This window comes from Serinus canaria, chromosome 2 (genome assembly GCF_022539315.1).
Source record: "Serinus canaria isolate serCan28SL12 chromosome 2, serCan2020, whole genome shotgun sequence".
Classification (NCBI taxonomy): domain Eukaryota; kingdom Metazoa; phylum Chordata; class Aves; order Passeriformes; family Fringillidae; genus Serinus; species Serinus canaria.
Genome location: NC_066315.1, coordinates 138,805,095 through 138,830,981, shown reverse-complemented (window position 1 = coordinate 138,830,981; position 25,887 = coordinate 138,805,095). Strand labels below are relative to the sequence as shown.

Below are 25,887 nucleotides of genomic sequence, written 5' to 3'. Positions count from 1 at the left end.
TTGTTTGTTTGATTTCTTTATGCGCATTCAGAAATCTGATAATACTGAAATACTTCACTGAACAAAGTATTCACAAGATCTGTTGCAAAACTATTGCTCCCCAAACTTCCTTTTGCACACATTTTTAAGTAATAATTTCTTCTTACATTATTTAATAACAACAATGTCAGTAATGCACAGTAATAGTGTCCATGAGGTTTAACATTTTGAACTGTAGTTGGTGTATAAGTAACTTATGCAGCATGAAATAGCAGTGTGATTCTAAAATGGCACTTCAAAATCTTAAATATAAAACAAATTCTAGTGAATTTGCATGTGTTTACTTTTGTTACAATAAAACATGAAAACAAAAGTTGAAGCTTTTTTAAGAAAAAAAATGAATTTCAAAGAGATTTAATATGACGTAGTAGAAACAAGTCCTTGCATCAAAAAACTTGAGTCATGAATGCTCACAACAAATATAAGGCAAAAGCAGAAGATTGTAAAATTGCAGTAAAAAGGCAAACATCTTGAAGTAGGTGAGGGAATGAAAGACCAACAAGCAGCTCCTGTACCTCTTCATGTTCCTGCTCATATAACTTAAGGGGAACTGAGGGGATAGGGAGGCAAGTATTAGGCAGTAGAGAAGGTTCTGGATGTCTCGATGAAAGCATGGTCTAGCTCATGCCCCCAGCCTGCCTCTCTCCTGTTTAGAGAACAGGACCATGCCTTGGTTCTGCCAGGTATCAGCAGGCCCTGGTGTGCAGGGCAGATGCTGATTCTCCTCCAAGAGCAGTGTGCCTTAGGGGTGCACCTTTGCAGCTTTTCTCTGCTGTTGGGGGAATGGTTTCCCTGAGTCACTTTTGTTTGGGTCTTGCCCCAAAGTGACCAGAGAACCAGAATGAGTTACAGCTGCTCTTGGAGAGCACAGGTCACACTTGCTGTGTTTTCTGCCTCTTAGGGGCTAGTTTGACAGCACTGAGCATGGTCAATGGCCCTGGCAGTAGCAAGCCCAGGTGGGGTTAGTGCTGGGCAAAGGCTGAGCCCTGCACCAAGGAGTAAGGGGTGATGGCCCATTTCCAGCACTGTGCTGGCACTGCTGACACGCTGGAGCTGTGTCACTCCTGGGTGGACATCCACAGCTCTGTGGTGCTTCCTGGGGAGGTGGGAATTTATTTCCCTAGAGCACAGTACAGATTTAGCTGGATTGGGCTTTGGTTTAGAAAACTGGGGCCTTTTTTCTGTTCCTGTATGTTGTAGGTAGGCAGGGAAAGACAAAGAATTTATGTCTGCATGGGGGATAGGGCATAGATAAAGATACAGAATGGGCACATTACCAGTATTAAAAGTCACCCTCCACATCTCCTCAAGGACTTTGTGCTTTGCTCCTTGTGTTGTTATTGAGCTGCTGTCTGGCTGTAGAACCTCTGTGAAATGCAGAGACCATACTTAATTCATGGTGTTGTTGTGAGCTACAGCTTGAGATCCTTGGATGAAAGGCACATAGCACTTAATTATCATTATTGGTACAGACATGTTGTACCATATGAATATCAATAAGTCCTTTGAAGAAGTCATTGAGCATGCTTGAGTCAGTCTGATTTATATCAAGAATTTTTGTTAGCATTTGGTTTTTTTTTTTCCTGGTGGGCTGTGTTTATTATCTCATTAGATTACTATATCAACAATCCAACATTAAAGTAAAGCAACTTGAAAGAGTATAATTCAAATCCAGAAAAGAGCAAAAGTGCTGACAATCAGGGTGAAACTCTGGTTGACTCTGCCCTCATCCTTTAATCACCCTGTTGTGCTATCACAGTGTGCTTGGTCTGTTACAGCCTTGCCTACAAAAGGCTGTGAATTTAAAGTCATGATGAAAATGTGTTTTTAACCTTAGCTTCCAACTATTTTACTGTAATGGATCCAAATCCAGCTTTTGTGTTGGATTTGAAGTTGGATGTCCCTTGTTGTATTCCTGTTCTGTAACTGCTAATCTTCTTACAAAATCTGTTCTTTATGGGAAGGGATGAACAAGTAGGCAGCACCTGAGGTTTATCTACTGTTGCCTCTTTCAAGCTGAGAGGACTTAGGTAATTTAGCTAAAAAGGCATTGGCTGCATCCCCTTCAGTACTCTGAGGGTAGGAGAGGGAAGAATTTGGGATATGGGCCACAGGAGTGGAGTTGTGGGATGGGTCATTGGGAAGGCCTCCTCTTCCTCCTCAATACACTGCATGGCTGTGGGACCCTTCTCAGTAGCCAGGGTCAGTGCATTCAGGGATAGGGTTGTCACATGAGGGTGTGTAATATTGCATTTTTTCTCTCATAACAGTGTTTTGGGGGCAAGTTATGAATTGCTACAATTAATTCATTAACTGATAGATTTAATAATTAATGGTTCTATAACTGGTTGTCTGATGGTTCTCTGTCATCTACATCATCTGCTTTTTGGGCAGCCCTTAATTGCTGATGCATTTTGTAAGCTGCAGTAATCTGTCTTGATCAGGGGCAGTTTTCTAAACTTGTAGGAGCTGGAGCTCTGAAGCCTCTAGACAGAAATGGTGATTTTTAAATTTGTTTTTCATTATGGGAAATAGTTGTTTTCTATCATTTGGGACTCCCCACAAGCCAAACAGTTTTAGTCTGGGTCGTAGCCTCAATTTTTTCCTCATCTTTCTTGAAAGGCCACTGAGATCAGACACTCCTGTAGGACTATCCCTCCCATAAAGATGAGCATTTTTGCCTTTTTGGGACAAATCATGAAACTAAAGTGAACTTCATTACTTCTTTTTTTCATGGTTTAATTCTTGTTCTGTTAAATCATGTTAAAATAGGTTTCTAATGTCCTAAAGGCTGGCTGTACTCTCTGGGCAATGGTGAGAGCTGAATTACTGGGGATGCACCAGGATCTGGGGACACAGTAGAAACCCCTGAGTTTTCCTGCAGGGTGTTTGAGATACCAGTGTAGAACTGGATTGTTACAGCATGTTGTGACTGGCCTTCAATCTCTGCAGGTCCTGGTGAATCTGGGACTAGGCATGTCTCATTTTCTTGAAAAAAAATTTAATCTTTTCTCCTGGTGTAATGGCATGGGGCTTTCTCCCTTCCCCATCCTTCTGGGCCATACAGGTGAGCTCCTGGTGTCCTTCCCATCTCTAGCATAAATCAAATAGGAATGGGTAAACCTCTTGCATGTGTATGTAACTCAAAAGCAGTGTCTGTGTATGCATGCATGTATGTGACTATAAATAAAACTTTATGGATGTCTGTGTGTATGTTGTGTGTATGTGTGAGCTGGGCTGAACATGACCTGACAGGAATGAAATGGGTCACTGTGAGTTGGGTGGTGAGGAAGGATGTGAGTGATGAGGAGGTGGCAGTAACTAAGACTGGAAGAAAGCTTTCAGCTGGATATCTGATTAACAAGCTTTTAATCAAAGTCTTTATTTCCTGTGAAAATATTTAAATAATAAAAAAAAATTAAAAAGCCATCCCCATATGCTGGTGGGTTTTTGTATTGCATTTTGGGTTTTTCTCAGCCATTGCTTCAGTTAGGGAATTTTGAAAAAGTCAAAGAATTTGGAGTTTTCCAATCAGCTTCAGCTGTAGAGGGTTGAGCTGAGAAATGGAAATAAGAGCAAAGGAACTGGAAATTAATCAGGTGAAGGGAAACAGAAAAAAGGGAACTGCCTTGAGAAATGGATGAAAGGAAGAGAGGGGCACAAATTAAGAAAAAGTGATTAGAGAAGAAGCCAACCAGAAAGGCAGAGCAACAAACCCAGAGAGTGAAGACTGGAGCAGACTTTACTTAACAAACACTTACATAAAAAAGAAAAAAAACTAAAGCTCTGAAAAGATGGAGAAAGAGAGATGCTCCAAGAAATGTGTCACAGAATAAAGGGAAAGGAAGAGCAGTGGGAGTGGTGCAGGGAAGAAAACAAATAGTAATCATGTTTTTATGTGCATCTGTATGTAAAGGTGTGTAAGTGCTGACACCCAAGCTGCTGCTAAATAATGTTGAAGAGCAGTTTAAAGACCCCTGAGATCTCCCAAAGAAAGAAAGTTGATATGCAGGAGTTTCAGTTTCCTTCAATGCTCCCAGTTTCCACAGTCCTTGTGTTATGGCTTGGAGACAGTGACAGGCTCAAGGCTCTTTTTCCTGCCTGGCTGTTGTCCTGTGCTCAGTGCTGGCCTTTCCCTTGCCTACCAGCCCATCTGCAAATTGGATTTCAGTCTCACAGCTCTGATCTGGCCTGATCTGCCATTAATTAAGGAGCAGGATTTTCAGCTGGTGTATTTAAAGCTGCTCTCTCTTGCACCTCGTGTAGTCACGGGAACGGCAGCAAACGGCAGTCACAGAGTGAGCCCTGGTGGTGGGCTGCCATCAGAGGTGCTCCAGCTCAGTGCTGGTAGATGCTGAGGCTGGTCCTTACTGCTTAGGTTGTGTGTGAATACTTTGCTAGTTTAATACCTTCTGCTCACTTCTAGCTTGCTTTCTCCTGTGCTTCTGCTGATGGAAATTCCTGATTTATTGTAGTAAGAGTTTTGCTGAAGTTGCTACTTTATCTCATCACTTACACACAGCTTTTCTGTCAGTCTCTGTGTCTCAATGTGAAGATGGGTCTACTGCCAGTTGTGAGTGTCAGGAGGTGGCCCATGCACACTGTCCCCAAAGATACCTGGCAGTATCTCTGGGAGACTGGCTCCCAGGTGGGGCCTCTTCCTACAGCTCTAGGAGGCCAGTAATTGATCCAGAAGGATTTTGTGTGGCTCTGTAGTCATGGTTGTCTGGCTTTGGTTTTGCTTCACTTGGCAAGTAAGCAGTGATCCCTGGGACTCTTGATCATGGAAGCCAAAAAGTAGATCTATAACATGATGAGACATTGAGACATACCCTGCTAGATAAGATACACCTGCCATTTCTCTCTTCCAGCAAGACTTTCTTCTGTGACAAGTCATCCACAAGACAGAGCTGATCTGTCAGCAGCCCTACTAATTTTCCCTGTTTCCATATCAGTTTTCACCCACGCTTGTGGATCACGTCCTCTTCTTTCCTCTGGGTCCTACTACAGCACTTCCTAACAGCAAGAGTGGCATTCCTTTCACAAGACATCTAATTCATCTCCAAACTCATGATCTCTTACTTATGCACTAGCATGAGACCCTCCACCCTCTTCTCAGTTTGAAGGGGTCATTTACCACTACTACTAGCTGCAGTTATGTGCTCTTTGCCAAGCCCAGATGCAGTTCCAGCTGCAGAAGGTTTGCTTTGCTGCTGCTGCTTTGAGTCTGGCTGTGGCTTTGCTTCAGGGAAAAGAGCTGCTTCAGGGAGCTCTGGTCAGTGTATTGAATATACCAATCACATCTTCTGTTCTTAAAATTTCAGCATCTTCTAAAGTTAAATCAAACTCCTGACATCTCTATGAAATAATGCTGTTTGTGGGGTTTTTTCCCAAATAATTTACTCCAGCTGCTCCTTGAAACAGCACTTTTGCCATTGTTTCATGCTGAATCTGCTGTGAAGAAGGCTGAACTCTATATTCCTTCATTACCAATATTCAGTACAATTACAACCAGAATATAAAAGAAAAAAATCAAGAAAGTAAAATATAAGAGATCTTTTGGGCACTGTGGTGTAAGAGTCCTGCTCCTTAATATCCATATACATTTAAAAACTATTCAGATTTTTTGTGTTTGCTCTGGGTGGAGAAAGCAGTGTGTGATGTCTCTGCAGATTGGTCAGCATCTGCATGCAGTGGTGTGAGCAAGTCCATTGCAGAACCAAATCCTTTCTTTACTTGCATGTGACACAGCTCCTCTGATATCCCTTGTATTAAAGCCCAGCTGGTGGCAAATAGAAATGAAATCAACTGTGACAGCTCATTAGTGATATATACACCCTCTGGTTGGACATCAGTCTAGTCCAGCTCCCAGGAAAGTATCTACATCGTTTTTAGCACTGTAAGCTGAAAGTCACCAAGTAACTGTTAATACAGCGAGTACTTTTCTGACAGCAAGGGGACCGAGAGCCTTTCACATAAAAAAACTCTACTTGATTACCAAGCAGTGCTTGCTTGGTAAAATTGCTTTCACCTCCATTTAGGTTCATCAAAAGAAGATGGTTCTTCAGAGTATGCTGGGGAATTCACTTTAAGCCTAACAGTCTCTCTCTGGAATATCTTCCTTGCAGACTAAGCCCAAAGTTTCCATTGCTTAATTTTAATGTATTCTGTTCCTGGTTCATCTCCTGATGCAGCTTGTAGAATTCAAAAGAACCTTAACAGTTTTTTAAAATTTACTCCTCTATAACAAAACCTACAATTTTTTAAGTATAAATCAGATTGTGTTCTTCTAAACCCCCCCTTTTCCTGGAAAGGCTCCTATGTTTGTACACTCAGAAAAAACAAAATTATTTACTATGGTTTCATGTGCAGACAGTGATGGAGGAGAAGTGCAGAGTGAACAGTTTGGCCTTTGATTCATCTTTAAGTTTGCAAAATCAGTGACAGACTGTTTTGTTCTTCTCTGTGCCAGTGTAAAATCAAAGTAGTGTGATGGACTTGAATAACTCTGGCTCCAGCTTATCATTAACTTCAAGGGATTTACTCCACACTTTAATCAGTCACTGAATACATAATCTGACCCAGGAAGAGTCATGAAGTGTAACTCAGTGCCTGATTTGGTCCTGAGCCAGTGCTGGTGGCAGAAGTACTTTCAAGAGTTTTGATAAAAGGTATTTCTTAGATAATGAACACTCCTACAGAAAGAAGCTTTATCAAATGCAGAATGAGTATGGTCTACCAAACATTTGCTTTCAACTTCTTCTGAGTCTCTGTGAAGTAGAAAATCTGATGAAGAGAGGAAAGGAGTTTTCCTCTTACGTGCCAGGTTGCAGCATTTGGAAGCACTGGGTTTTGTGTCACCCCCGTGTTCTGCGGGTGGAAAAGGGAGTGCTGGAAACATCCTCAGCTCACTGAGGGTCTTTGAGAAGGAGAGAGAAAATTACTCTTTTATTACAAGGTTTGCCAAATGATCTCTGAGAAAATGTGATATCATTCATATGCATTGCCAAGCTGGAGAGATGCCGCACATCTTGGCAGTCATCTAGAGCTAACATATAATTCCTTTGGGTTGGTATGGGCTTTATCAGAAACAGCTCCATGTGCAGTATTTACATAACTGTGGTGGAGTGTGAGAATAAACACAGCTGTGGCATTGCCCTAAATATTTCAATTCAGTGGGGAATTAAGGGAACTTTATCACTGAACTGCAGATAAACAGAAGTCGGTAAGAGGTGGTCAGTTTAGCCAAGGAACAAATCAAAACTATAATGGCTAGACTGCTGGAAACATTTAAGTGCCTTAGTCTTGGAGTTTACTAAGGTCACTGGTATTTTCTTCTTTTCAGAAAGTATGGAAATGCCATCAGTCAGCTGCTATACAGAAAGCATCATCCAGTTGGACTGGTGAATCAAAGCAGCGTGGGCTGAAAGGCAGAAAAGGAAAGAGTTTATAGGGATGCAGCACTTTCAGCATCTGATTGCAGTCAGAGCCCATGGGTTTTTGGGAAGATTTAAAGTTTATTTTAATATCTCCATCCCAGTTGACTGTGGAGGCAGGAGTCCTGGGTTTTTGGTGGAAATCTGCAAGCTTGGTTTCCTAAGGTTTTCTAGTCCAGGTCTTACTGCAGTCGCCCGTAGCAGAATTCAGACAGTTGAGGATTTAGACTTTGGGGTGTGTAAATAAAAGTTGGCCTATGGAACAGCTTGCTAAGGAATGATGCCTGCAGATATATTTCTGGGAGTGGACAGGTGCTGTGGATAAAAAGAATAATTTTCAGCACAGTCAAAGCAGCATCCTGTTTTGAACTAAGTTTTGAGAAGTGTAAGTAGTATTTTCCAGTCATCTTGTTACTCAGCTCATGGAGCAAGGAGGACTTTCTGCAATTGTTAGTGCATCATCATCACATTTCGGTGACTGACAGGCATTCCCAAACTAGCTCTATTACAAGTCACTGAGGGATGAGTATTTTTGCAAGCATGGCTCAGTATGTGTGTATGTATATTAGAATTTAGACTTTATATCGCATTTGAATATTTAGATATTAGAAAGAATATGCATGGTTTAGAACCCCTTAAACAGAACTGTTGACAACTGTCTAAATGCTCATTATTTTAAGAGCTAGAACTCTTGTAGAAATACTTAAATAGTCACCATCAAGAAAAATACACTTTGATGAAGGCCCACATACTAAAATACCTGTTTGTATGTTAATCCACTTCTTTGAAGGAAGAATTTACAAACTGGAGGTAAACAATTTGCCATTTGGAAGCTCTTTCAGCTCTCAGTAATTTATTTTCAATTCAAAACCTGCTACAACTCTAACTTATAAAGAAATTACACAAGTTTTCTGCTGCTCCTTTGCAACTGAAAAAGCAGCACTTTCTTCTGAGCCTTCAGAGTCTGTGTTCAGCAGTTTGTCTACTGCATGATGTGCAGCGAGTTTGTAGGTGGAAATCCCCATGTAGAAACCACAGGCTTTGTAAAGAGCATTGTTTCACACAATCTGTGTGGTGTGTTAACATTTTTCAAATGCAGCACAGTACTGCTGTGTTGTCCAAATAACTTTTGTTTTTAAAAGAAGTATTAAAATGGGAGACAGAGGACTGAAAATCCTGATTGCTGCTCCTGGCCTGTTCCCTGCCTTGTCTGGGTTCTTCACTTTTCCGTTCTTTTGTGGGTGGAATGAGGATGCTGTCACTGACCTCATTTGTGAAATGCTGTAAGATCCCCTGCCAAAAACTGTTCTGTAAGTAATAACATTTCACTGATTACCACAATGTATTTTGAAAAATCCAAGCCTGTCTATCTTGGTTCTGGTGGTGGTTGCCTACAAGAATACACTCCAACTGCAGTTCAGAGTGACAGTGGGAGAGCTGTGTTTGTGATGGAAAGACAGACTGGAGTATGGTAGCTGTGCATGACTGTACTGATCTGTGGACACAAATGGCTAAAACCTAACCATGAAGGAGATGGTTGTGTCTAGCAGTTCAGAAAAGATGGGAGTGTGATTTGGAATGTGCCTATCTATAAATACAGTTTTCTGGTTCACAAGACTGCCATCATGTGTCAAGGAATTTTACTTTGGTACTTCAAACTGAAAATTTGGTGCATCCTGGAGTGGCTAAATAAGAACATTAATTTTCAGATAGTGCTGAACTGCAGCAGCTTTACTGAGGAAACATGCATTACCGTATTGGCTCAGTGCTTCCTGAAAAATCAAGCCACTTTGTAAGGTATCCAGTGATTTAAGACCCTGAACAGTTCAGCTGCTGAGTTTGGAAAATCATGACCTTTTCTATATTTAGAACAGTGTCTACGTGGAAACCTCTCCTTCTCAAAATGGACAAACATGAAACCAGGGATCCTTCTTCTCTGAGCCCCAGAGAGCTGTGCAGATCGAGTCACCCTCTGTTCTGGATTCTGCTCTGGTTTAACCAAATAATTAAAACCTCTTAATTGTTAGTTAAGCTCCAAATTGCTGGATTTTGTAATTGCACAACAAATATTTGCATTAGAGTTCTGTTTTGAACTTCAACCTGAATAAATTCCACTCAACTAATTAATTTTCTGCTGCAGAAAGGAGTCATTGTGTGTCCCAGAGGCTGGGCAGCCATACACAGGACAGAAGTACATGCTTAGGCTCAGATCCCAGGTTGAATTTGGGAGGGTAACATTTGGGGCTGTCACTGTACTTTTATAATAAAAAAGCACAAATGTGATACAGAGTTGAGTGATGGGCAATGACCAGGGCTTTGTTTTATAATTGCTACATAAAGATGAAACAGGCTATTACTTTGTGGGTTATTTACCAGATGTTCAAGTAAAATGGCCCACAGAGCTATAAAGAGCACACAAAGCCCCACTAATAACTAATAACTTCACTAAGAACAGAGCTGAAATAGCTGCAGCTGCCTGTCAAAGCACTTTTGTTGTTGTTAGCGAAGGTGTTGGCACAGGTCCCATTACCGCAATGAACAGGATTCATTTTCCTGAAAACTGTGTTCAGTTGTACTTTCAAACCACAGTGGAAACCCACAGGATAGTCCACCAGGAATGTTTTCTTTGAAACAAAATTCGTTTCCTTCTACAGGAGTTTGGAAGTCTGTAAAAGGTGCCTGCCAGCAGCAATCACATAGTTGTTAGCACTTTCTTGTTGCCACTGTTAGCAGGCTCTAAATGGAGCATTGAGGATGCTGGCAACTCCTGGATAAGGGCAGTGTGCTAGGCCTCTGTTAATGTGTAGTGGTATCCCTGAAACCACAGAACAATCCTAGGAAAATTCCTCTGTTTGGGATGGATATGATTTTCATTTATTTCTGGATGGATAAAATAAACACACTGAAAAACTCTGGTTGTGCCATGATAACCACCTAAGGAAAGCAGCAGCTTGTGCCTGGCTTCTCCACAGTCATCCTCCATGCAGTCTGTGGTTCTGGGCAGTGTCCATGTCAGTGAATGTATATTCTAAACTCCTGTTGACATGCTGTATGTGGGGTTGCATCAGCACTGGCAAATCCCTTTCTCAAGGATGTCATAATGGCAGTAGAGACCTGGCTTCAGTTAAGATCATCCTACTCTGTTCAGGTGTTTTAAAGGTAAGTTTTTAGTGCTGAGTCTCAATATTAGTATCCTTTTTAACTCATTGCATTCACTAAATGAAGTATAAATTTAACTTCCTGTTAGCATATGAATGAATGAATGAACATAATGTTTTTCCCCCCATTTTTCTAGAATTATTGAAGTTCATTCACCTGATGCCAAGCACACCGTGGTGCTCAGGAGTAAGGATTCAGCTACAGCCCAGGCCTGGTTCAATGCCATCCACTCCAGTGTCAATGAGCTCATCCCCAGGGTGATTGCAGAGGTCAGAGACCAGCTGGGTAAAACAGGGATTGCTGGAAGTCGAGAGATTAGGCATCTAGGCTGGCTTGCAGAAAAGGTAATGAAAACACTCTTATTTTCATTTCTAAGCTTTCTATTTCTTATTCTCTCTTCCTGAATTCAGCCTTGTCTGGAAGCAGAGAGACTAAATGAGATTCTGGGGTTTGATTTACCTTTCCTTGAAGACCTTTCTTTTCTTGACGTGCCAATTTTTGTGCTTTAAAAAATCAAGCAGAAAACTATAACGTCCCCATAGTCTTTGCTCCTACATGCCAATTAACAAAGACTTTCCTGGGAGATCAAAAAGTCTCATACCAGGTTCAAGGATGGGACATGAGTCACAAAGACTGACCAGCCCTTGAGTTTACCTGCTGTTACAACTCCCATCATGTGTAAGAGTTGTCACCTTTGACTCCCAGCTTGGGCAGTACTCACTTGGTCCATGAGCCATCCCTCTGGAGCTGGGCATGATCTGGAGCTTCCCATAAAGGCTGGGAAATTGTTCTTTAATTGTAACCCTGCATTTGAGCTGAGCATCCTGTCAGGCTGAGCTTGCAATTGCAGCTCTTGCCCATCTTTCAAAGTTTGAGTCTTAAAATGTTTCATGCACAGAGAAAAGCTGGTGTTCTGTCTGAGAGTAGTTTGGGGTCTGTTGACCTGTGGAAAGACAATCCATGAATGCACAGGGGTGGTATCTGTATTAGATTATCTGATTTTAAATCAGTAGTCTCAGAATTCGTTTTAGGCACTGATAACTGAGGAGTGTGGATTTGCTATGGTAGCAGTGTTAGAATTGTGCCTAGAAATAATTCCCATCCATCTGCTGCCTGGCAGCCATTCAGAGCATCTCTGCCCCTCCAGCTGGGGGGTGTGGAAAAGTGGCCACTGTGTGCACACTGCCCTTTCAACCTGTGCATCCAGCACAGATGTGCAAAACTGACTGTAACTGCACTGAAAAAAAAATACTGTATGTTTGATCTCTTTTTGGGATTTTGTAGATGAAAATATGGAACCCACAGGCACAGGTGCAGTATTTCTATCTAGAGTCCTTTAAAAAGGCACACCATTAATTTTTAGCAAAACATGGGTCATTCTGTACCACTTGCAGTGACATAAAGATTGCCAAGCCTTTCAGGCAGTTTTTGTATCTTTTCCTGTCCCTCTCTCCAAGCTCGCAGAGTAGGGACAACAGCACAACTCTTTGGCTTAGTGCTGTAGAAAATGTAAAAGTTTGGGGGAATAATTTGAGATTAAAACACTAAAAGATTGGTAAATAAATTTTAGCAGTATTAAACTATACAGCCATGGGATCTTTAATCTTGTTTTAGTATTATACTTATAAAAAGCTGAACATAAGGGGCTTTCCATGTTGCAGAATGCTTTCCTCTGAAAAGATGTTTTTTCTGTAGTGGATCACATAGATCTTAGAGAGATCATAAAGATCTTGTAAGTATAATATCCACAGATCATCTTAAGTGGACACATGGCTCCTGGTTTATGAATTTTCTCTTCTTACAGTTAATACTCAATATCCCATTCAAATGCTTCTCCCTTTCTCCTTTCTCCTTTTCTTTCTTTTTTTTTTTTTAAATTTCTTCTTTTCTCTTTCCCCTTATGGGCTGAAATCTTATTTTGTATTACTCAATATGGACCATTTTGAGGTCTTTCTAAATTTAGTGGTGAAACTTGTTTTGCCTTTGTTAGGGTCATGCTGTGGCTCTGTGCATGTTCCAATGCATTTATGGTGGCTGTTAACCAAGAATTAGCCATGAGAGATTTGCAGTGACATTGTTAGTGAAAAGGCAACGTTGTTTTTTTCACTAAAAACCATCCAGAACTGTGCAGTGGTAACAGAGTGATGTCAAAAGTTCCCACTTTTCTCTCATGTTGAAGACCTGTTGAAAAGTAGAGAAAATCCCTGCATGTGGCAAAATGTGATGTAAAATTCTCTTTATTTTCTTAGTGGACTGTGGGCTGTATAGCCTGGATGAAAGAGATTACCTGCAGATGCTGTGTATATGCCAGCTGTTTGTGTATTGTTTCAGAGGAGGTGCTCAAGGCAGCTGAGGGACATGCAGACCAGAGCTGCTCCTTGTGAGCAAACCTGGGTTTGTTAGTGGGAAGAGATTAAATCTTGCAGTGATTGTGGAAGTGCCCATGTGAACCAGTGTAGTTCTTTGACTCTGCCTGGATCCCAGGTGCCCACCAAAGATGGTGTATCACTCCCCCTCTTCAGGTGGACAGGAGAGAGAAAACAAAAGGCTTGTGACTTGAGATAAGGGTAGGGAAGTATAATTCACCAAATACCATCATGAGCTAAACAGACTCAACTTGGGGAAAATTAACTGAATTTATAACCGAACAAACCAGAGTAGGGTAATGAGAAAATAAAACCAAATCTTAAAAAAAAACCCTTTCCCCTGCCCCTCCCTTCTTCCCTTCTGGTTTTCTCTACCTTTCTTCCCTCCCTGTGGCACAAGTGGACCAGAATGGGGTTGTGGTGAATTCATCAAAATCTCGTTTCTGCTGCTCCTTCCTCCTCACGCTGCTCCCCTGTTCCAGGGTAGGGTCTCTCCCACAGGAGCCAGTCCTCCAGGAACTTCTCCAGCATGAGAAGTCCTTCCCAGGGGCAGCAGTTCCTCACAAGCTGCTCCACCGTGGTCCTCAGCAGCACCGTGGGTCCCCAACAGGTCCTGCCTGCTCCAGGGTGGGCACCTCTCTCATCAGGGCCTCCAGTCCTGCCAGGAGCCAGCTCCAGCATGAGCTTCCCACAGGGTCACAAAAGCATCTTAGACTGTAACTTTGGAGACAGCTTTTATTATGTTACTTACATAGCAAATCCTTAAAGTGAATTCTCAGCAAAATGGGAAGACTGTGAGCTGAATTCTTCTGCTTGTTTGGGGAATGCTAAATGTAATCCCATAGAAATTTCACTGTAATTTGCTGTGATTACTCTGTGCTTCAATTAAGCTATTTCCTGGTTTGATATTTTTTATATGACTCTGCTCTAAACTTAGCTCTAAACTTCAACTTACATGACATTACAAAAATAGATTCATTAGGGGAGCCTCCCTCAGGTGGATAACATTAAAATAAATAGTAGGTTATCTAAGATACTAAGCCATTGCATGCTAACAGGATTCTACTACCTTAACTGAACTTCCCTCTGAAGAGAGCACTACTAAACTTGTGGTCTTCAACCTGAAACTTCCATTTTGCAATTGCACCTTCAGGTTCCTGCTGGTCAGTGAGGGTCTGTCTGCTGGTAAACAGAGAGCTCTGCATCACTTTAAGAAAGCAAATGTTCTCGGTGGCCTTCTTACAGGCAAGGAGAAAAACAGCCACAAGCAATCATTAGAGATGCCATCTTCCCTGTGTTATTAAGGAAGTAGCCTTGTCCTGACCTTGGCCTTATGAGGAAGGTTTCTAAAGCTGACCAAGGATTAGGGAGTTGTATTAGTCACCAGCCTCCTAAAACTTCTCTGTAACTAAGAGAAATACCAAGTGCTGGTTTGTAATGAGGTGTGTGTGAACTCCTCATCACTTTGTGTTTCCTGCATTTGTCTTTTCCCTTCAGCAAGACCTGTGCATTTAACAGCCATGCAAAGCAGGAGGGAATAGTTACATGTGGGTTTTAATCTTTCCAGGTCTTGTCTTTTTATAATGTTCCCTTTAAAGACATTTTAGCAACCAAATAAAAATAAAGAAGTTAGTAATATTATCTAAATTGAGGAGCTTTTCCAAATGTGTATTGTTTCTGCTCTTCCAGAAACACTTTCAATCCTTGTAAAAATGTCTTCCCCAGCTTTCCTTCCCCCCTCCTTTTAATACTAATGCACATCCCATGACTTACAGAGGAGCTGAAACAGGCATGGTTGCTCTTCTCCTTACACTTACCCATCTACCACTGAGTTCCTTCATGAGGAGCAAATTCTGCTCTGAACTGAAGAGCTAAAACACTGAGGAAATGGTGGTTTATTTCATCACTCTGTAACATTTGCTGCAATAGAGAAAAATACTGTTGGCAGAAGCTTTATCTAAATTTTTTCTTCTTTAATGCAAACACAAAAAGGTGTTCTGGCAAAAGGGCTTTTGTGAAGGTAGCTTTTGCCAATTCAGCAGTCAGCCACAGAAGCAAAAGCATGACTGGCTTCAGGGGCAGCTGAAACTGCAGCCAGGCGCCAGCATCAAGCTGGGTCAGTTAAGAAAAAAAAAAACAGAACTAAATAAAACCCTGAGCTGTGCATCTCTCTCTGTCCTCACTGTGCCAGTGATGCTTTTCATGTAGGCTTGGAAGAAAGAAAAAGCACTTCTGCAGCCAGAGCCCGTTCTGCTTTCCGGATGTCAAATGTTTTACAGGCAGTGGACTTCTTAAAATTATCTGAAAGCTCCTTTGAGAAACTTAAAAATAGGAATTCCTGCAAGTTGTCTTTTAGAATGTTAATTTTTGAAGCTGCAGAAAAAGTGACCTTAAGGGCTTTTCTCCCTGGATCTTAACCCCAGCACTTGGTGCCTGTTCACGTTCTGCCTGTGCAGGGTGAGGGTGTTGCTGCTTCCCCAAATCTGGTGTGGGTTTCAGAGGGGAGAAAAGACCTGAGGGGAAATAGCCAAAGCAGCATGGTGAACCAGAGTTGTTTTTCAGCTCCTGACACTATCTCTGAAATGAAAAGTGTGTTAATATATTATAGGCTGTTCAGTCTCCTCAAACCTTAGATAACCATATCATTGTGTTAGTGCTGAAGTGCAAGGCATGTCACAGCAGAGTGATCTTCAGTATCGAGCTGTATATTGCAGTATTACATTTATCTCCCTGCTCTCACTCTAATTCAGAGGAGCTAGTGATAACAGGGAAATTGTGAGACGTGCAAGCTGTCCAAACAAGATTTAGGCAGATGACATGAGAGTGTATTTGAGGCTATTTTTCTTCCCCAGTATGAAATGAAAATGTTACCATTTCCTTAGGAAGCATGTTCACAGGTTAGCAAAATAAGTAGGCAGCATCAGAGCCATGTTGTTATTCTCATCATAGACAAATGAGTTTTCAAAGAAATGGAAATCTTTAGTTTAAAAAAAATTATATAATTTCCAAATTGTAAAAGTGAACTTAGGATGTCTTTGCATGAGAAATCCACCAGCCCACCATGAAGTTAAAACATTTTGCCATGATTTAACATTGTGTCCAAAGTTATCTGATTTTATTCATTTGTATCTGACTTTAACCACCTTCCTATGAAGCACAGCATCTGCTAGGCAGCATTTTAAAAAATGTGGCATGGCTGTGTCTGTGGTTGCAGCTGCCACTGTTCCTCTTAGCACTCCCAGCTCTTCCATCATGGTGGTGGCAGTTCTGGTAGAAAAGTCATTACTTTTGGAGGGACACCATTAATTTTCTGCAGGTTTTGTGACAGGGGCAAATCCCAGTGCAAGACAAGTAATGAGAACCTGTGGCAAGGAGGAGGGGATTGGGAAGCTGCTGCTTCATTAGGCAGTGTGTCCCTGTTTCTCTGAGGTGGCTGCCTCATCAGGCTGCACAGTCTGAACCAGCAGCATTTTCAGTACTAAAATCCAAGTTATACTAATCCCCAGGTCTCTCTTCTGTGCCTGGAAAGTACCTGTGCATGTTTAGGCTGAGCCTACAGCAAGCTTTGGGTTATACTGTGTGTTAACCCAGTACAAGTAAATAAATGATTTAATTAGATAAATAAACTGGGTGTTTGCTAAAAATACTTACTTATTTGTAAGGGATTTACAGACAAGTTTGGAAATACTACCCACCTATAATATCCAGGAAGAAGAGCAAGGCAACTTGGTCCTGCTCTCCTGTTTTTTGTGGTTAAGGAAGGATGCAATTTCTCATATCGATAATATATATCTGGTCATAATCTTAGAATTGACCTGACCTTTTAGAGATTACACATACCTCAAATGGAAAACCTTCTCTGTGTCCTAAATTGGAAATTGCACTTTTAAGTATCAGCTAATGACTTGCTGTGGAGCACTTATATCCAAATGAAGAATCCTGGTTTTGCCCTGTGTCACTTAACCTTGCAGCTTATTAATTCCAGAACTTATTTGTTTGCTTTGTAAAGCAGCAGAACAGAGTTCTTAATTACATTAACAGTCTTCATTATCTGGGGTAACGATCAGCCTGTTCTTAGGAAAGACGTAAACCTGAAATAGCATGAAGAGTAATTTCCTCTCCAAGCTTCAGTGAGGTTCCTCCACAAGCCATTTTTACCAGCAGTGACTTCGTTCTCTCCTTGCTTTCACTGCATTCAATAAATGGCTGTAGTAAGGAAAACTCAGGCTGAAAATAGCCTTTTCATTCTGTGCTGTTTTAAAGGCCTTTTTCTGTAACACACATGCTATTTCTTCTCATGCCAGTAAGAGATGAGCAAACAATAAAATAAAGTGAAGTGCTCATTGCGAGGGGACTGGAAAGAAGAATAGATATAAACAAATAATGAAAAATTATAGGAATGTGGTGGTAAATGCATAAAGAACCTGAAATCAAAAGTCTCAGAAGTATTTCTGCAGTACAGTTGGTTGTTGTAGTGAAGGAAAACCCCTCTGTCAGATAATTAGAGAGCACAGTTAAATAGTGAGTGAGCACTGTGGTAGCTTTCAGGTGTTAAATTATTCTTGCAGAAGTTGAGCTGCAGTGTGAACTGGGCCCTGCATATCCCCTTGCCCTTCCCATGAGGGCTGGATTAGTTCTGGTCAGATCCCAGCAGAGGTAATCACATCCTTCCTGCTCTCCCTCTGCCTCAGCTTTGATCTGACTGTCCTTGCAGATGACTTAGCTTTCTCCATTAAATACAGCATATGTCTATCAGTGTTCCTATGAACCCCAGGAATGATGAGATAGTTCCTTTTTATAATCATTCCTCTCCACAGAGTTTAATTAACTTCTCCCTCCCTGCATCAGGAAGAATTCTGAGCCTGAGGTGTGGCTGCTGCTCTGTCAGCTATGCCTGCACAGGCAGGGGACACCAGCCCCAGGCAGGATCCACGTGGCTCTGCTGGGACAGGGGGCTCTGCAGATGTCTGGTCAGCAAACCAGGTAGGGTTTGAGAAGGGAAATGCCGGGCCCTAGCTTGAAAGGAGGGAGAGGATGCTGAAAGGAAATGGGGAGTTCAGTGCCTTCCTGAGGTGTGGGAGCTGTTTCTCTTGGTTTCTCCAACAGAACAGGGTGGGAGCTGTGGGACCACATCCCAGTGTGGTCTGGAGCACATCCTGATGTTGTTCTGAGCACTGGCTTCTTTGCAGAGTGTGTTTGCCATGGCATGAATACTTAACTATTTGTTCTAGATAACCCAAACTGGAACTGCAGTTTGGCTTGGTTGGATTTTGCTGGACAAGGAGCTCTCTTAGATTTTGGTAGTTGAGGTATTTTCTTCCTAGATTTTGCTGAATTTTCAGGTTGTTGGGCCTTTCCATCTTTTGCCTTGGCAGTTGCTGTTGATCTGTCCAAAAGCAGCACATGCTCCCCTTGTGCATGTGCTGGATCATCTCACCTTTTGGGGCTGCACAGGTTTGAATACTCTGTTTGAACATATCTGCAGTACATTTCATTTGGAAAAAAAAAAACCAAAAAAAACCAGCAAAGATACAGGTGTGATGTGAAGGAAGACTTTGATCCCCTTTATTCAGAAGCTGGGGAGAAGGTTCCTTTTTTCTCTCAGACTCTGACAGAAAATATTGCAAGAAAGATAGTGAACGAATTGGAGGCAGTGATGCTCTTTAGTATTCAAATGTGATTTAAATGCAACATGAACCTCCTTTATAAAACACATTGCATAGGGACCTCTACTGAACCCATATCCAGCCCTGCTGTCAGTGGGGAGTGGAGGGTGGCCCTCCTAATTGTTTTAAGTGTTTAAGTGCCAAAACAAATGATCTGCTTCTGCCCCAGTGTGTTTCTGCCTCCTCTCACTGGTGCAAGCAGGGTGCCAGCAGTGGTGGGTTAGGAAAGGGGAGCTCCTGTTGCCCAGCTGTGGGATGCAGGGTGGGAGAAACCAGAGCAGCACAATGGTTGAGGGACGTGTGGAGCCCATCCTGGGCATTTGGATGTGGAGTGGTTATTCAGGGTGATGAAGCTGCCATGAAGGCAAGAGTTTGGGGCAAACTCAGCTGAAACAAAGAGCAAGGCAAATGCAGTCTGAGCAATAGGAAAGCCCTGAGCACTGACCCCGCTGACCGCAGTCCCGAGCAGCGCTGGGGACACCCTGCAGCCCCTGGATGCCACTTCACTTCCAGGGGACAAGCAGACATGCTTACATCCCCAGGGCTGGTCCACCCTGAGTACACAGCCCTGCAGTGGGGGGGTGCTGGCAAACAACTGTTTTGCAAGAGCTGTGCCCTTGCACTTTGTTTGTTTGCTCATTTCTCTGCATTTTTCTGCTTACAGGCTGCATGTTAGAAGTGTAAAAAGAAAGGGATTGTCTGTCTTAGAGAATCCAGGATTTTTCAGGCATTAAGTTCCCATGAAGCAGCATTTTCTCTGTTCAAAGTTACCTGGTTCTCATTTGCTGGTTTTGTCTCCTGAAGTTAAAAATCACCTTCAGGGGAATGGAGGGGCCCGTTAGGGGAGCGTTGACCTTCAGGTTTTGCCCAGTGTAAATTCCTCTCACCCCAGTCATCATTTCTTTGAGCTTTTTTTAGCATACTCTAACAATACTCCTATTTCAGCTTTTTGATTAATGACATTAATAAATAGATCAGAAAGCAGCAGAACTGGCCATAAAAAAGCCTCTTTGCTCTGCAGTCCTTCTTCTCCCCTCAGGCCCCCTCAACTGATCCCCAGAGAAAACTTCTGGCAAAAGTAGAGCTATTCTTAGTAAAAATACCCTAATTTAGAGGGAAACATTTGGATTTTTTCCTCTCTTTTTGCATATTATTGCCCCATCACTCAGGCTGCAGTCAGAGAGTGCTATCTCCACCCACAGGTGCTTTTAGGACAGGTGAGCTGGTTGATGGTGCAGGGCTGTTGTGGAAGTGCAGAGTGGCACTGCTGGTACAAGCAGCAGCAATATATGCCTTGAAAGATGCTTTGCCAAACAACTGTTAACAGAGAGAAATAAACAGATTTTCCAACTATATCTTGAGGAGAAGTTGTGTTCTCTGTTGGAAAGAGCAATTGACCTTTAGAAGAATAGGGGAGATTTAAAAAAACAGTGAAGCGGGGAAAAGTTACATGTGTTAGAATTTTTAGTGTGGCAAGACATTCACTCAGTGCATACTCTACAAATCCAGTTCAATTTTAATGCTCAACCTCTGGTTATGTAACAAATTCCTAAGACTATTAATACCAGCCTTTTACCTTAATATCAAATCCTGCAAAAATAAAATTATACTCCATAATACCATGAGAACCCTTACAAAAATGTGCCATTAGATAATTATATTGCAACACATCAACTCTGTAGACTGCAGGGAAATATTTCTCATACAGTCTAATTGTTGTATCAATAATATTTTCAACATCCTTCATTACTGAGGAAGAAAGAATATGCTGATACCATATGTAAAATAGCATATTTTGAAGTTCTGATTTCAGGGCTTGACTGTGGCAAACATGCTTGAGTATTGGTGAAATCCTTTTAAGAACTGTACTTGAAATAAATCCATAATTGAAAAGGTTTCATGTATCATTCCTCTTCTCTCTCCCACTCTTAAATTAATGACTGTTTTATTTTAGTTATTTTAAGATGGGAAATGTTATGACAACGGAGTTTTAACATTAAAAAAATATTGGTGATAAAAAAAAATCCTTTTATTCCCATTACTCCAGATTCTTCAGTTCCAAAGATTTATTTCTGCCTGCAGAATTACCCTCTCTTCTTAAGTGGACAGTAATTGATAGTGCACATCACGATAATTAGTCTAACGAGTCTCCTAAACCCCAAGCCCCACAGCTATCTTTAAGCTCCACATTGTCTTTACTGTAACGTAAATAAAAGCTTTAGAAAAAGAATGAAAAGAAATTTGATATTGAGGGAGCCTTGTCCTCTCCAAGGGGTTTCCTCTACTCATTTTTAATGAGTCCCATATTAGTTGTCATTTGTACCTTCCCTGATGAATAGTTTGGAAGAAAAGCTTTCTCCGTGCACAGCGAAATCTGTGCCAAGTTGCTGACCTTTGCTTTTGGTGAGACCTCATTTGAGTCTGAGTCTCAAGCCCAAACATATTGTTGGATCAATCACGTTGATTTTTGGCTCAGATAGTGATGCAGGGCTAATGAGTTGTGCTGTGTACACATTAACCTCAGACCCCGAGCGCCGACGGCAGGCTCGGAGCAGAACGCGCCGGGGCTGCAGGAAAGACATTCCGTGCTGGCATCTTAATAGAGGGAGACAGTAAAAACAGTAGGGCACTATCACAGGTTCACTGCTTGTGGGATGTAGGATTTAATCAAAGCTGGAAAAACAAACTGCCTTCTGTTCTGTTTGGGAAAAAAAAAATCACCTCAGTACCATAAAGGTGCTTTATGAAGTGTGAAATAGAGAGGAAAGCCTGAATGTTTAAACAGTAAGACAGTGATTCTGCTACCAAAAGGGAATCTGCTTCGGGGAACAGCCTTTGAATAACATTAGATTTAACCTTGTCAGAGCTTACCATCCAATGACTACAATGGCATTGCAAGGAATTTGGGAGCATTGAGGTTTTTTTTTTTTTTTTATTAGTAGACACCTTATTTAGCAATACTTTAGCAAAGTTCTCCTTTATTCATAAGTAAAATTCTTAAGACTGATTGTTGAATTACTGCAAACAGCCAGCATCCCTTGTTTAGAAGGAAGGTGTTTCTGATCATTTCCAAAAGCAGCACTTCCCTCAAAGGACAAGATTTTGACCTCATTTTACAATTGTAAATCTAGGGAGAGACAATATTTCACTAATCATCCTTATGGAGAGATAGACAAAAATCCCAACATGCACAATATCCCTGTACCGACTGCTTTCCTCACTTGAAGGATTAGGAAAGGAAGGAAGAGTTTCTCAAAGACTAGTACAAAAGCTACATTTTCTATTTTAATTTTAATGTAAGCTCCAAACAACCACATGTAAGGGACAGAGAAATAGAGACAGAATAAATTTGATTTCTGCAGATCACACACAGTTTTGTGTTCTCCTCTTTGTGCAATGAAAACTGATCAATAAGGCTGAAAGACCATTACAGCTTCAAATAGAAAATCCAGTGAAATCAAATGGAAAAACCCAAGGTCCATAGAGATCCCATCTTTGGTGCTCATGTTGGACTTTGGAAGCAAGATAGGAAACAGCTAAAAGGGACAGGGTGAGAAGGGGGTAGAAGTGTCCAAAACAGGACCTGATAGAAGAGCAGAGTTTTCTATAGGTGTGAGAAGCTGCCCATCATGCATTGCTGTGGCATTGCTGAAAGGGCATTCTGGCTTGTACAGTGAGCCTGTTCAAAAGTCAGGGTGCAAAAAGGGGATCTGGAGCCAAAGTGAATTATGTCTGAAGGATATATGTCTGGGGGTTTGGACCTTCTCCTGTCAATGTAGGCACATTGAAGACAAATGGACTTGCCAAAGGTTTTCTCAGATGTTTCTGGATTCCCTGAGTTTCAGGTGTTCCTGCAGTACCAGTAGCCCTGCTGGAAGGAAGCACCTGGGTTTTAATTACTAATGACTATTAGCTGCAGTGAAGATTCCTGAAACTGTGTGAACACATCGTGTTATTCTTGGAGCTTTTTTTGTTTATACATTTCTGCTGAGCAAATGCTGCTGTGCAAACATTCATTTGTTGATCTTGTGCTGAAAATAGTTGCAGTCATTGGCCAGAGTTGCTGCCAAAGTGTAGTGTAGCTATAGCTGCTTTTTTGTACTTCATGCTGAAAATGCCAGTGATGTTTATGGAAATGGCTCTAAAAGGTTCCCTTTGAGGAGAAGCCTGCTATGGGAATAGAAGCTTACCTATTTGTTAGTGGAATGAAAAGCTTGTACATTATTATGAAATAAATAGTTTATGGTGTTGTCTCTGGCTTCTGTCACCCTGGGAAAATTAGTGCAGGGCTCTTCAGGTCTGAGAATAGGTTAAAACTTCATGTTTCAACATATACATGTATTCATTCCACATAAGAAATCCTTATTACTGCGATGTTCTTTGGATCCCTGAACCACAGAGCTACAGCATACAGTAATAGTCTCTCACGTAAATTTTCAAAATAGAGGTTTAAATCTGCTTGTCCAAAACTGTAGGCATGTGCTAACAAGGCAAAGACAACTGGAAGAAATGGAAGAAGCTGGAAGTGTTGCAAAGAGTAGCAGATTGGAAAGGGGTTGCACAGCTTAAATGGGGCAGTGTGAGAACCTTTTATGTGATGTTTTTGTCTGGTTTTGTGGGTTTTGGGAAGGCTGGCTATTGAGGATGAGCTGACTTGCTGTTGGATTCTTCATTTTCTGTTGCAAGTGTTTGAAATGAGAAAGAGAGCAGCTCGGGTTCTGTGGCTAACAACAATAATAACACAATACTAATAATTATGTTAGCATGAAAGTGCCCAGGGTATGGCCAAAGCTAGAACACCATGGTGTGAGATTGCAGCAGAACTAGTACCAACAGGAGCAGACCCTGCTCCAAACTCTAACCATGTGAGCATGCAAGAAGAGGAGGAAGGAGACATGGGACAAAACATCTGATATGTCTCTGCTGTGATTTTTGTTCCTCTGGAACATAAGCCAAATGGATGCATGCAGAAAGACAATTAGAGCTGGGGGAAAGGGAGGAGTGGGACAGCACTGGAAGAGCTTGGAAGATTCTGAGCTAGGGGAGCCTGGAGAAAGGTGACAGTGGAAGGACCAGATGATGAATAGATAAACTGCAGAGAGCTCTGGGTACAGGCAGGTGTACAAAATGTTGAGTGGCTTGGAAGGTATTGAAATCTTCTCTACTGGCAAGAATAAGACCAGGCTTCTGTGAACATTTCAAAGTCACATAAGATTAACTCTTCACAGCTGCAAGAAGACTTCAAAGAGAGGAATTTTAGCTCCTCTCTCTTACTTTCCTTCAGATTGGACTCAGTTTGCACTCAGTAAAGGTCATGTACATCATCAGTTTCCGTTAGCCCGGATACATCAAGTAAAACTTCAGTCTCTACCCTCTTCAAATAACTTTAAACAGCTGCTTGGATATTTGCAAGTTCAAGCAGAAGGAATGGGTTGTGGTTACAGGATCACATTCAAGTGAGTGAACAATTCTGAAAAACAGTGACAAGGAGGCAACCACTAACTGATAATGGTTACACACCTGTAGCCCTGTGTGGACCTGCAAAGGGGTTCACAGTTTTGGAAACAATAGCATTACAGGCTCTTGTGCTAAAAAATGAATTATAAGAATACCAGTCTCAGAGGTAACAGAGATCTCAGACTGCTTTTCTTCTAGGGAAGCAAATAGCCACCATGTTGCCTTGTGTCAGCTCCAGACATTATCAGCTTAGTGCCCAGGATTCAGCAGCAGCAGCAAAGGTTATGTGAATGCAGATAACAGCAAATGAAGTTTGCTCCAGATCTCCTGTTTCTCTTCCCCTTCTATCACTCTGCAGCTCAGCCTCACCATCCCTATCACTGCCTGCCCCTGCCTCTGATGCTGGCTGGGCTATCTGAGCAAGCCTGCTGTCTCAGGATGTACTTTCGAATAAATGGTGCATTTAAAGGGGTACTAGTTATATGCATGAAAATGTTGTAATAGCTAGCCTGATTTCCATCTGGCATCATTTGGGAGTAAATCCATTGACGTCAGTAGAACTGAAAGGATATAAATATAATTGAAGTCAGACCCTATATTTTTAAGGTTAAGCCTAAAAAACACTATAACTTACTCTCCCTCCTCCCCCCTCAAATCTTTTCTCTTTCAAGCTCTGTTACAAATTTAAATGTCTTAATTAGGATTTCATCTGTCTCTGCCCAGTTCAATCAAGGATCTGTCAGTAAAGAGTTTTAGGACATGTAGAGGGGAAGCTCTCCTGACCCTGTGCCTATCTTTAGAAAATCTCAATGGCTGCTGGTTCTGAAAAACCGTGGCAGCAGTTGTTCTTTTCTGCCTTGGTCAGTTGTGTCAAGCTGTGTATCTGTAGCTATGTTTAGTTCAGAGCACAAACATGAGTCAGAAATGGAAGCTTTCTGGCAAGCAAAGAACGTGGTTTTCAGCCCATTCACACAGAATTGTGTTAATTAATAGATTGTTTTCTGACAAATAGTTAATTGTGCCTCGCTGTTTTCCCTATGGCTAAGGAAATAAAAAAGCCAAAGAGGACAGGGTATTTAAAAATGCAGAAATTTTGGTATGAAACAGATGATATGATAGCCAGTGCAATCCCATTGGCTCTACTTCTAAAATTGGTTATGTGAATATTAGCATGTAACTATGTAAAGAAATACATAGTTCCCAATTTTCTTTTTGCAGTGTTACTCAACTAAGTTACTTAAGATTCTTTCTACCAACATATGAGATAGTTAGGCCAGTACAAACTACAAAAGAAATCTCAACAAATAGACAAATATTTATCTCTGTTGTAGGAATAAAAACAAGAGAAATAATTGGTAAAATTTCCTAGTGAAATTTTCCTTTAGGGCAAGTATATTTCTAACACCAAGGGTGGAATAAGTTGTAGTCACTTGGTAATATCCACACATGTTTGTCTTCTTGGAGTTTCCACTTTCTTGCAGTTGCAGAAGTTATAGCAGCTCTGTGATGTTCGAGTTATCCTCAGCCAGCTCATACTGTAAATGGCTGGCACTTGCTGGCTGGGGTGATTTATTAGCCCACAGCAGGAAAGAAACTTCCATTGATCAAATCAGTTGGTTTGTGAGCTCGCATGTCTCTTGTGCCAAAAATAATTTCTCTTTGGATAGGTGATACGTTTGTTAAGAGATCTGAAAGTCTAATGCTGTTACCAGGAAGTTCTTTATTTTATTAAATTATGTATCCCAGGGTTATTTCTTAAATCTG

The 25,887-nt window shown here is 41.5% G+C and overlaps 1 protein-coding gene across 1 annotated transcript in view; it reads left to right on the top strand.

The window, feature by feature from the left end:
- The window catches only part of SNTB1 (syntrophin beta 1), a 112,869-nt gene that overhangs the window by 61,126 nt on the left and 25,856 nt on the right, over positions 1–25,887 (top strand). The window contains exon 3 of the mRNA XM_030241787.2: positions 10,771–10,978. Coding sequence (XP_030097647.1) covers positions 10,771–10,978 — 208 coding nt within the window. The remainder of the gene's footprint in view (positions 1–10,770; positions 10,979–25,887) is intronic.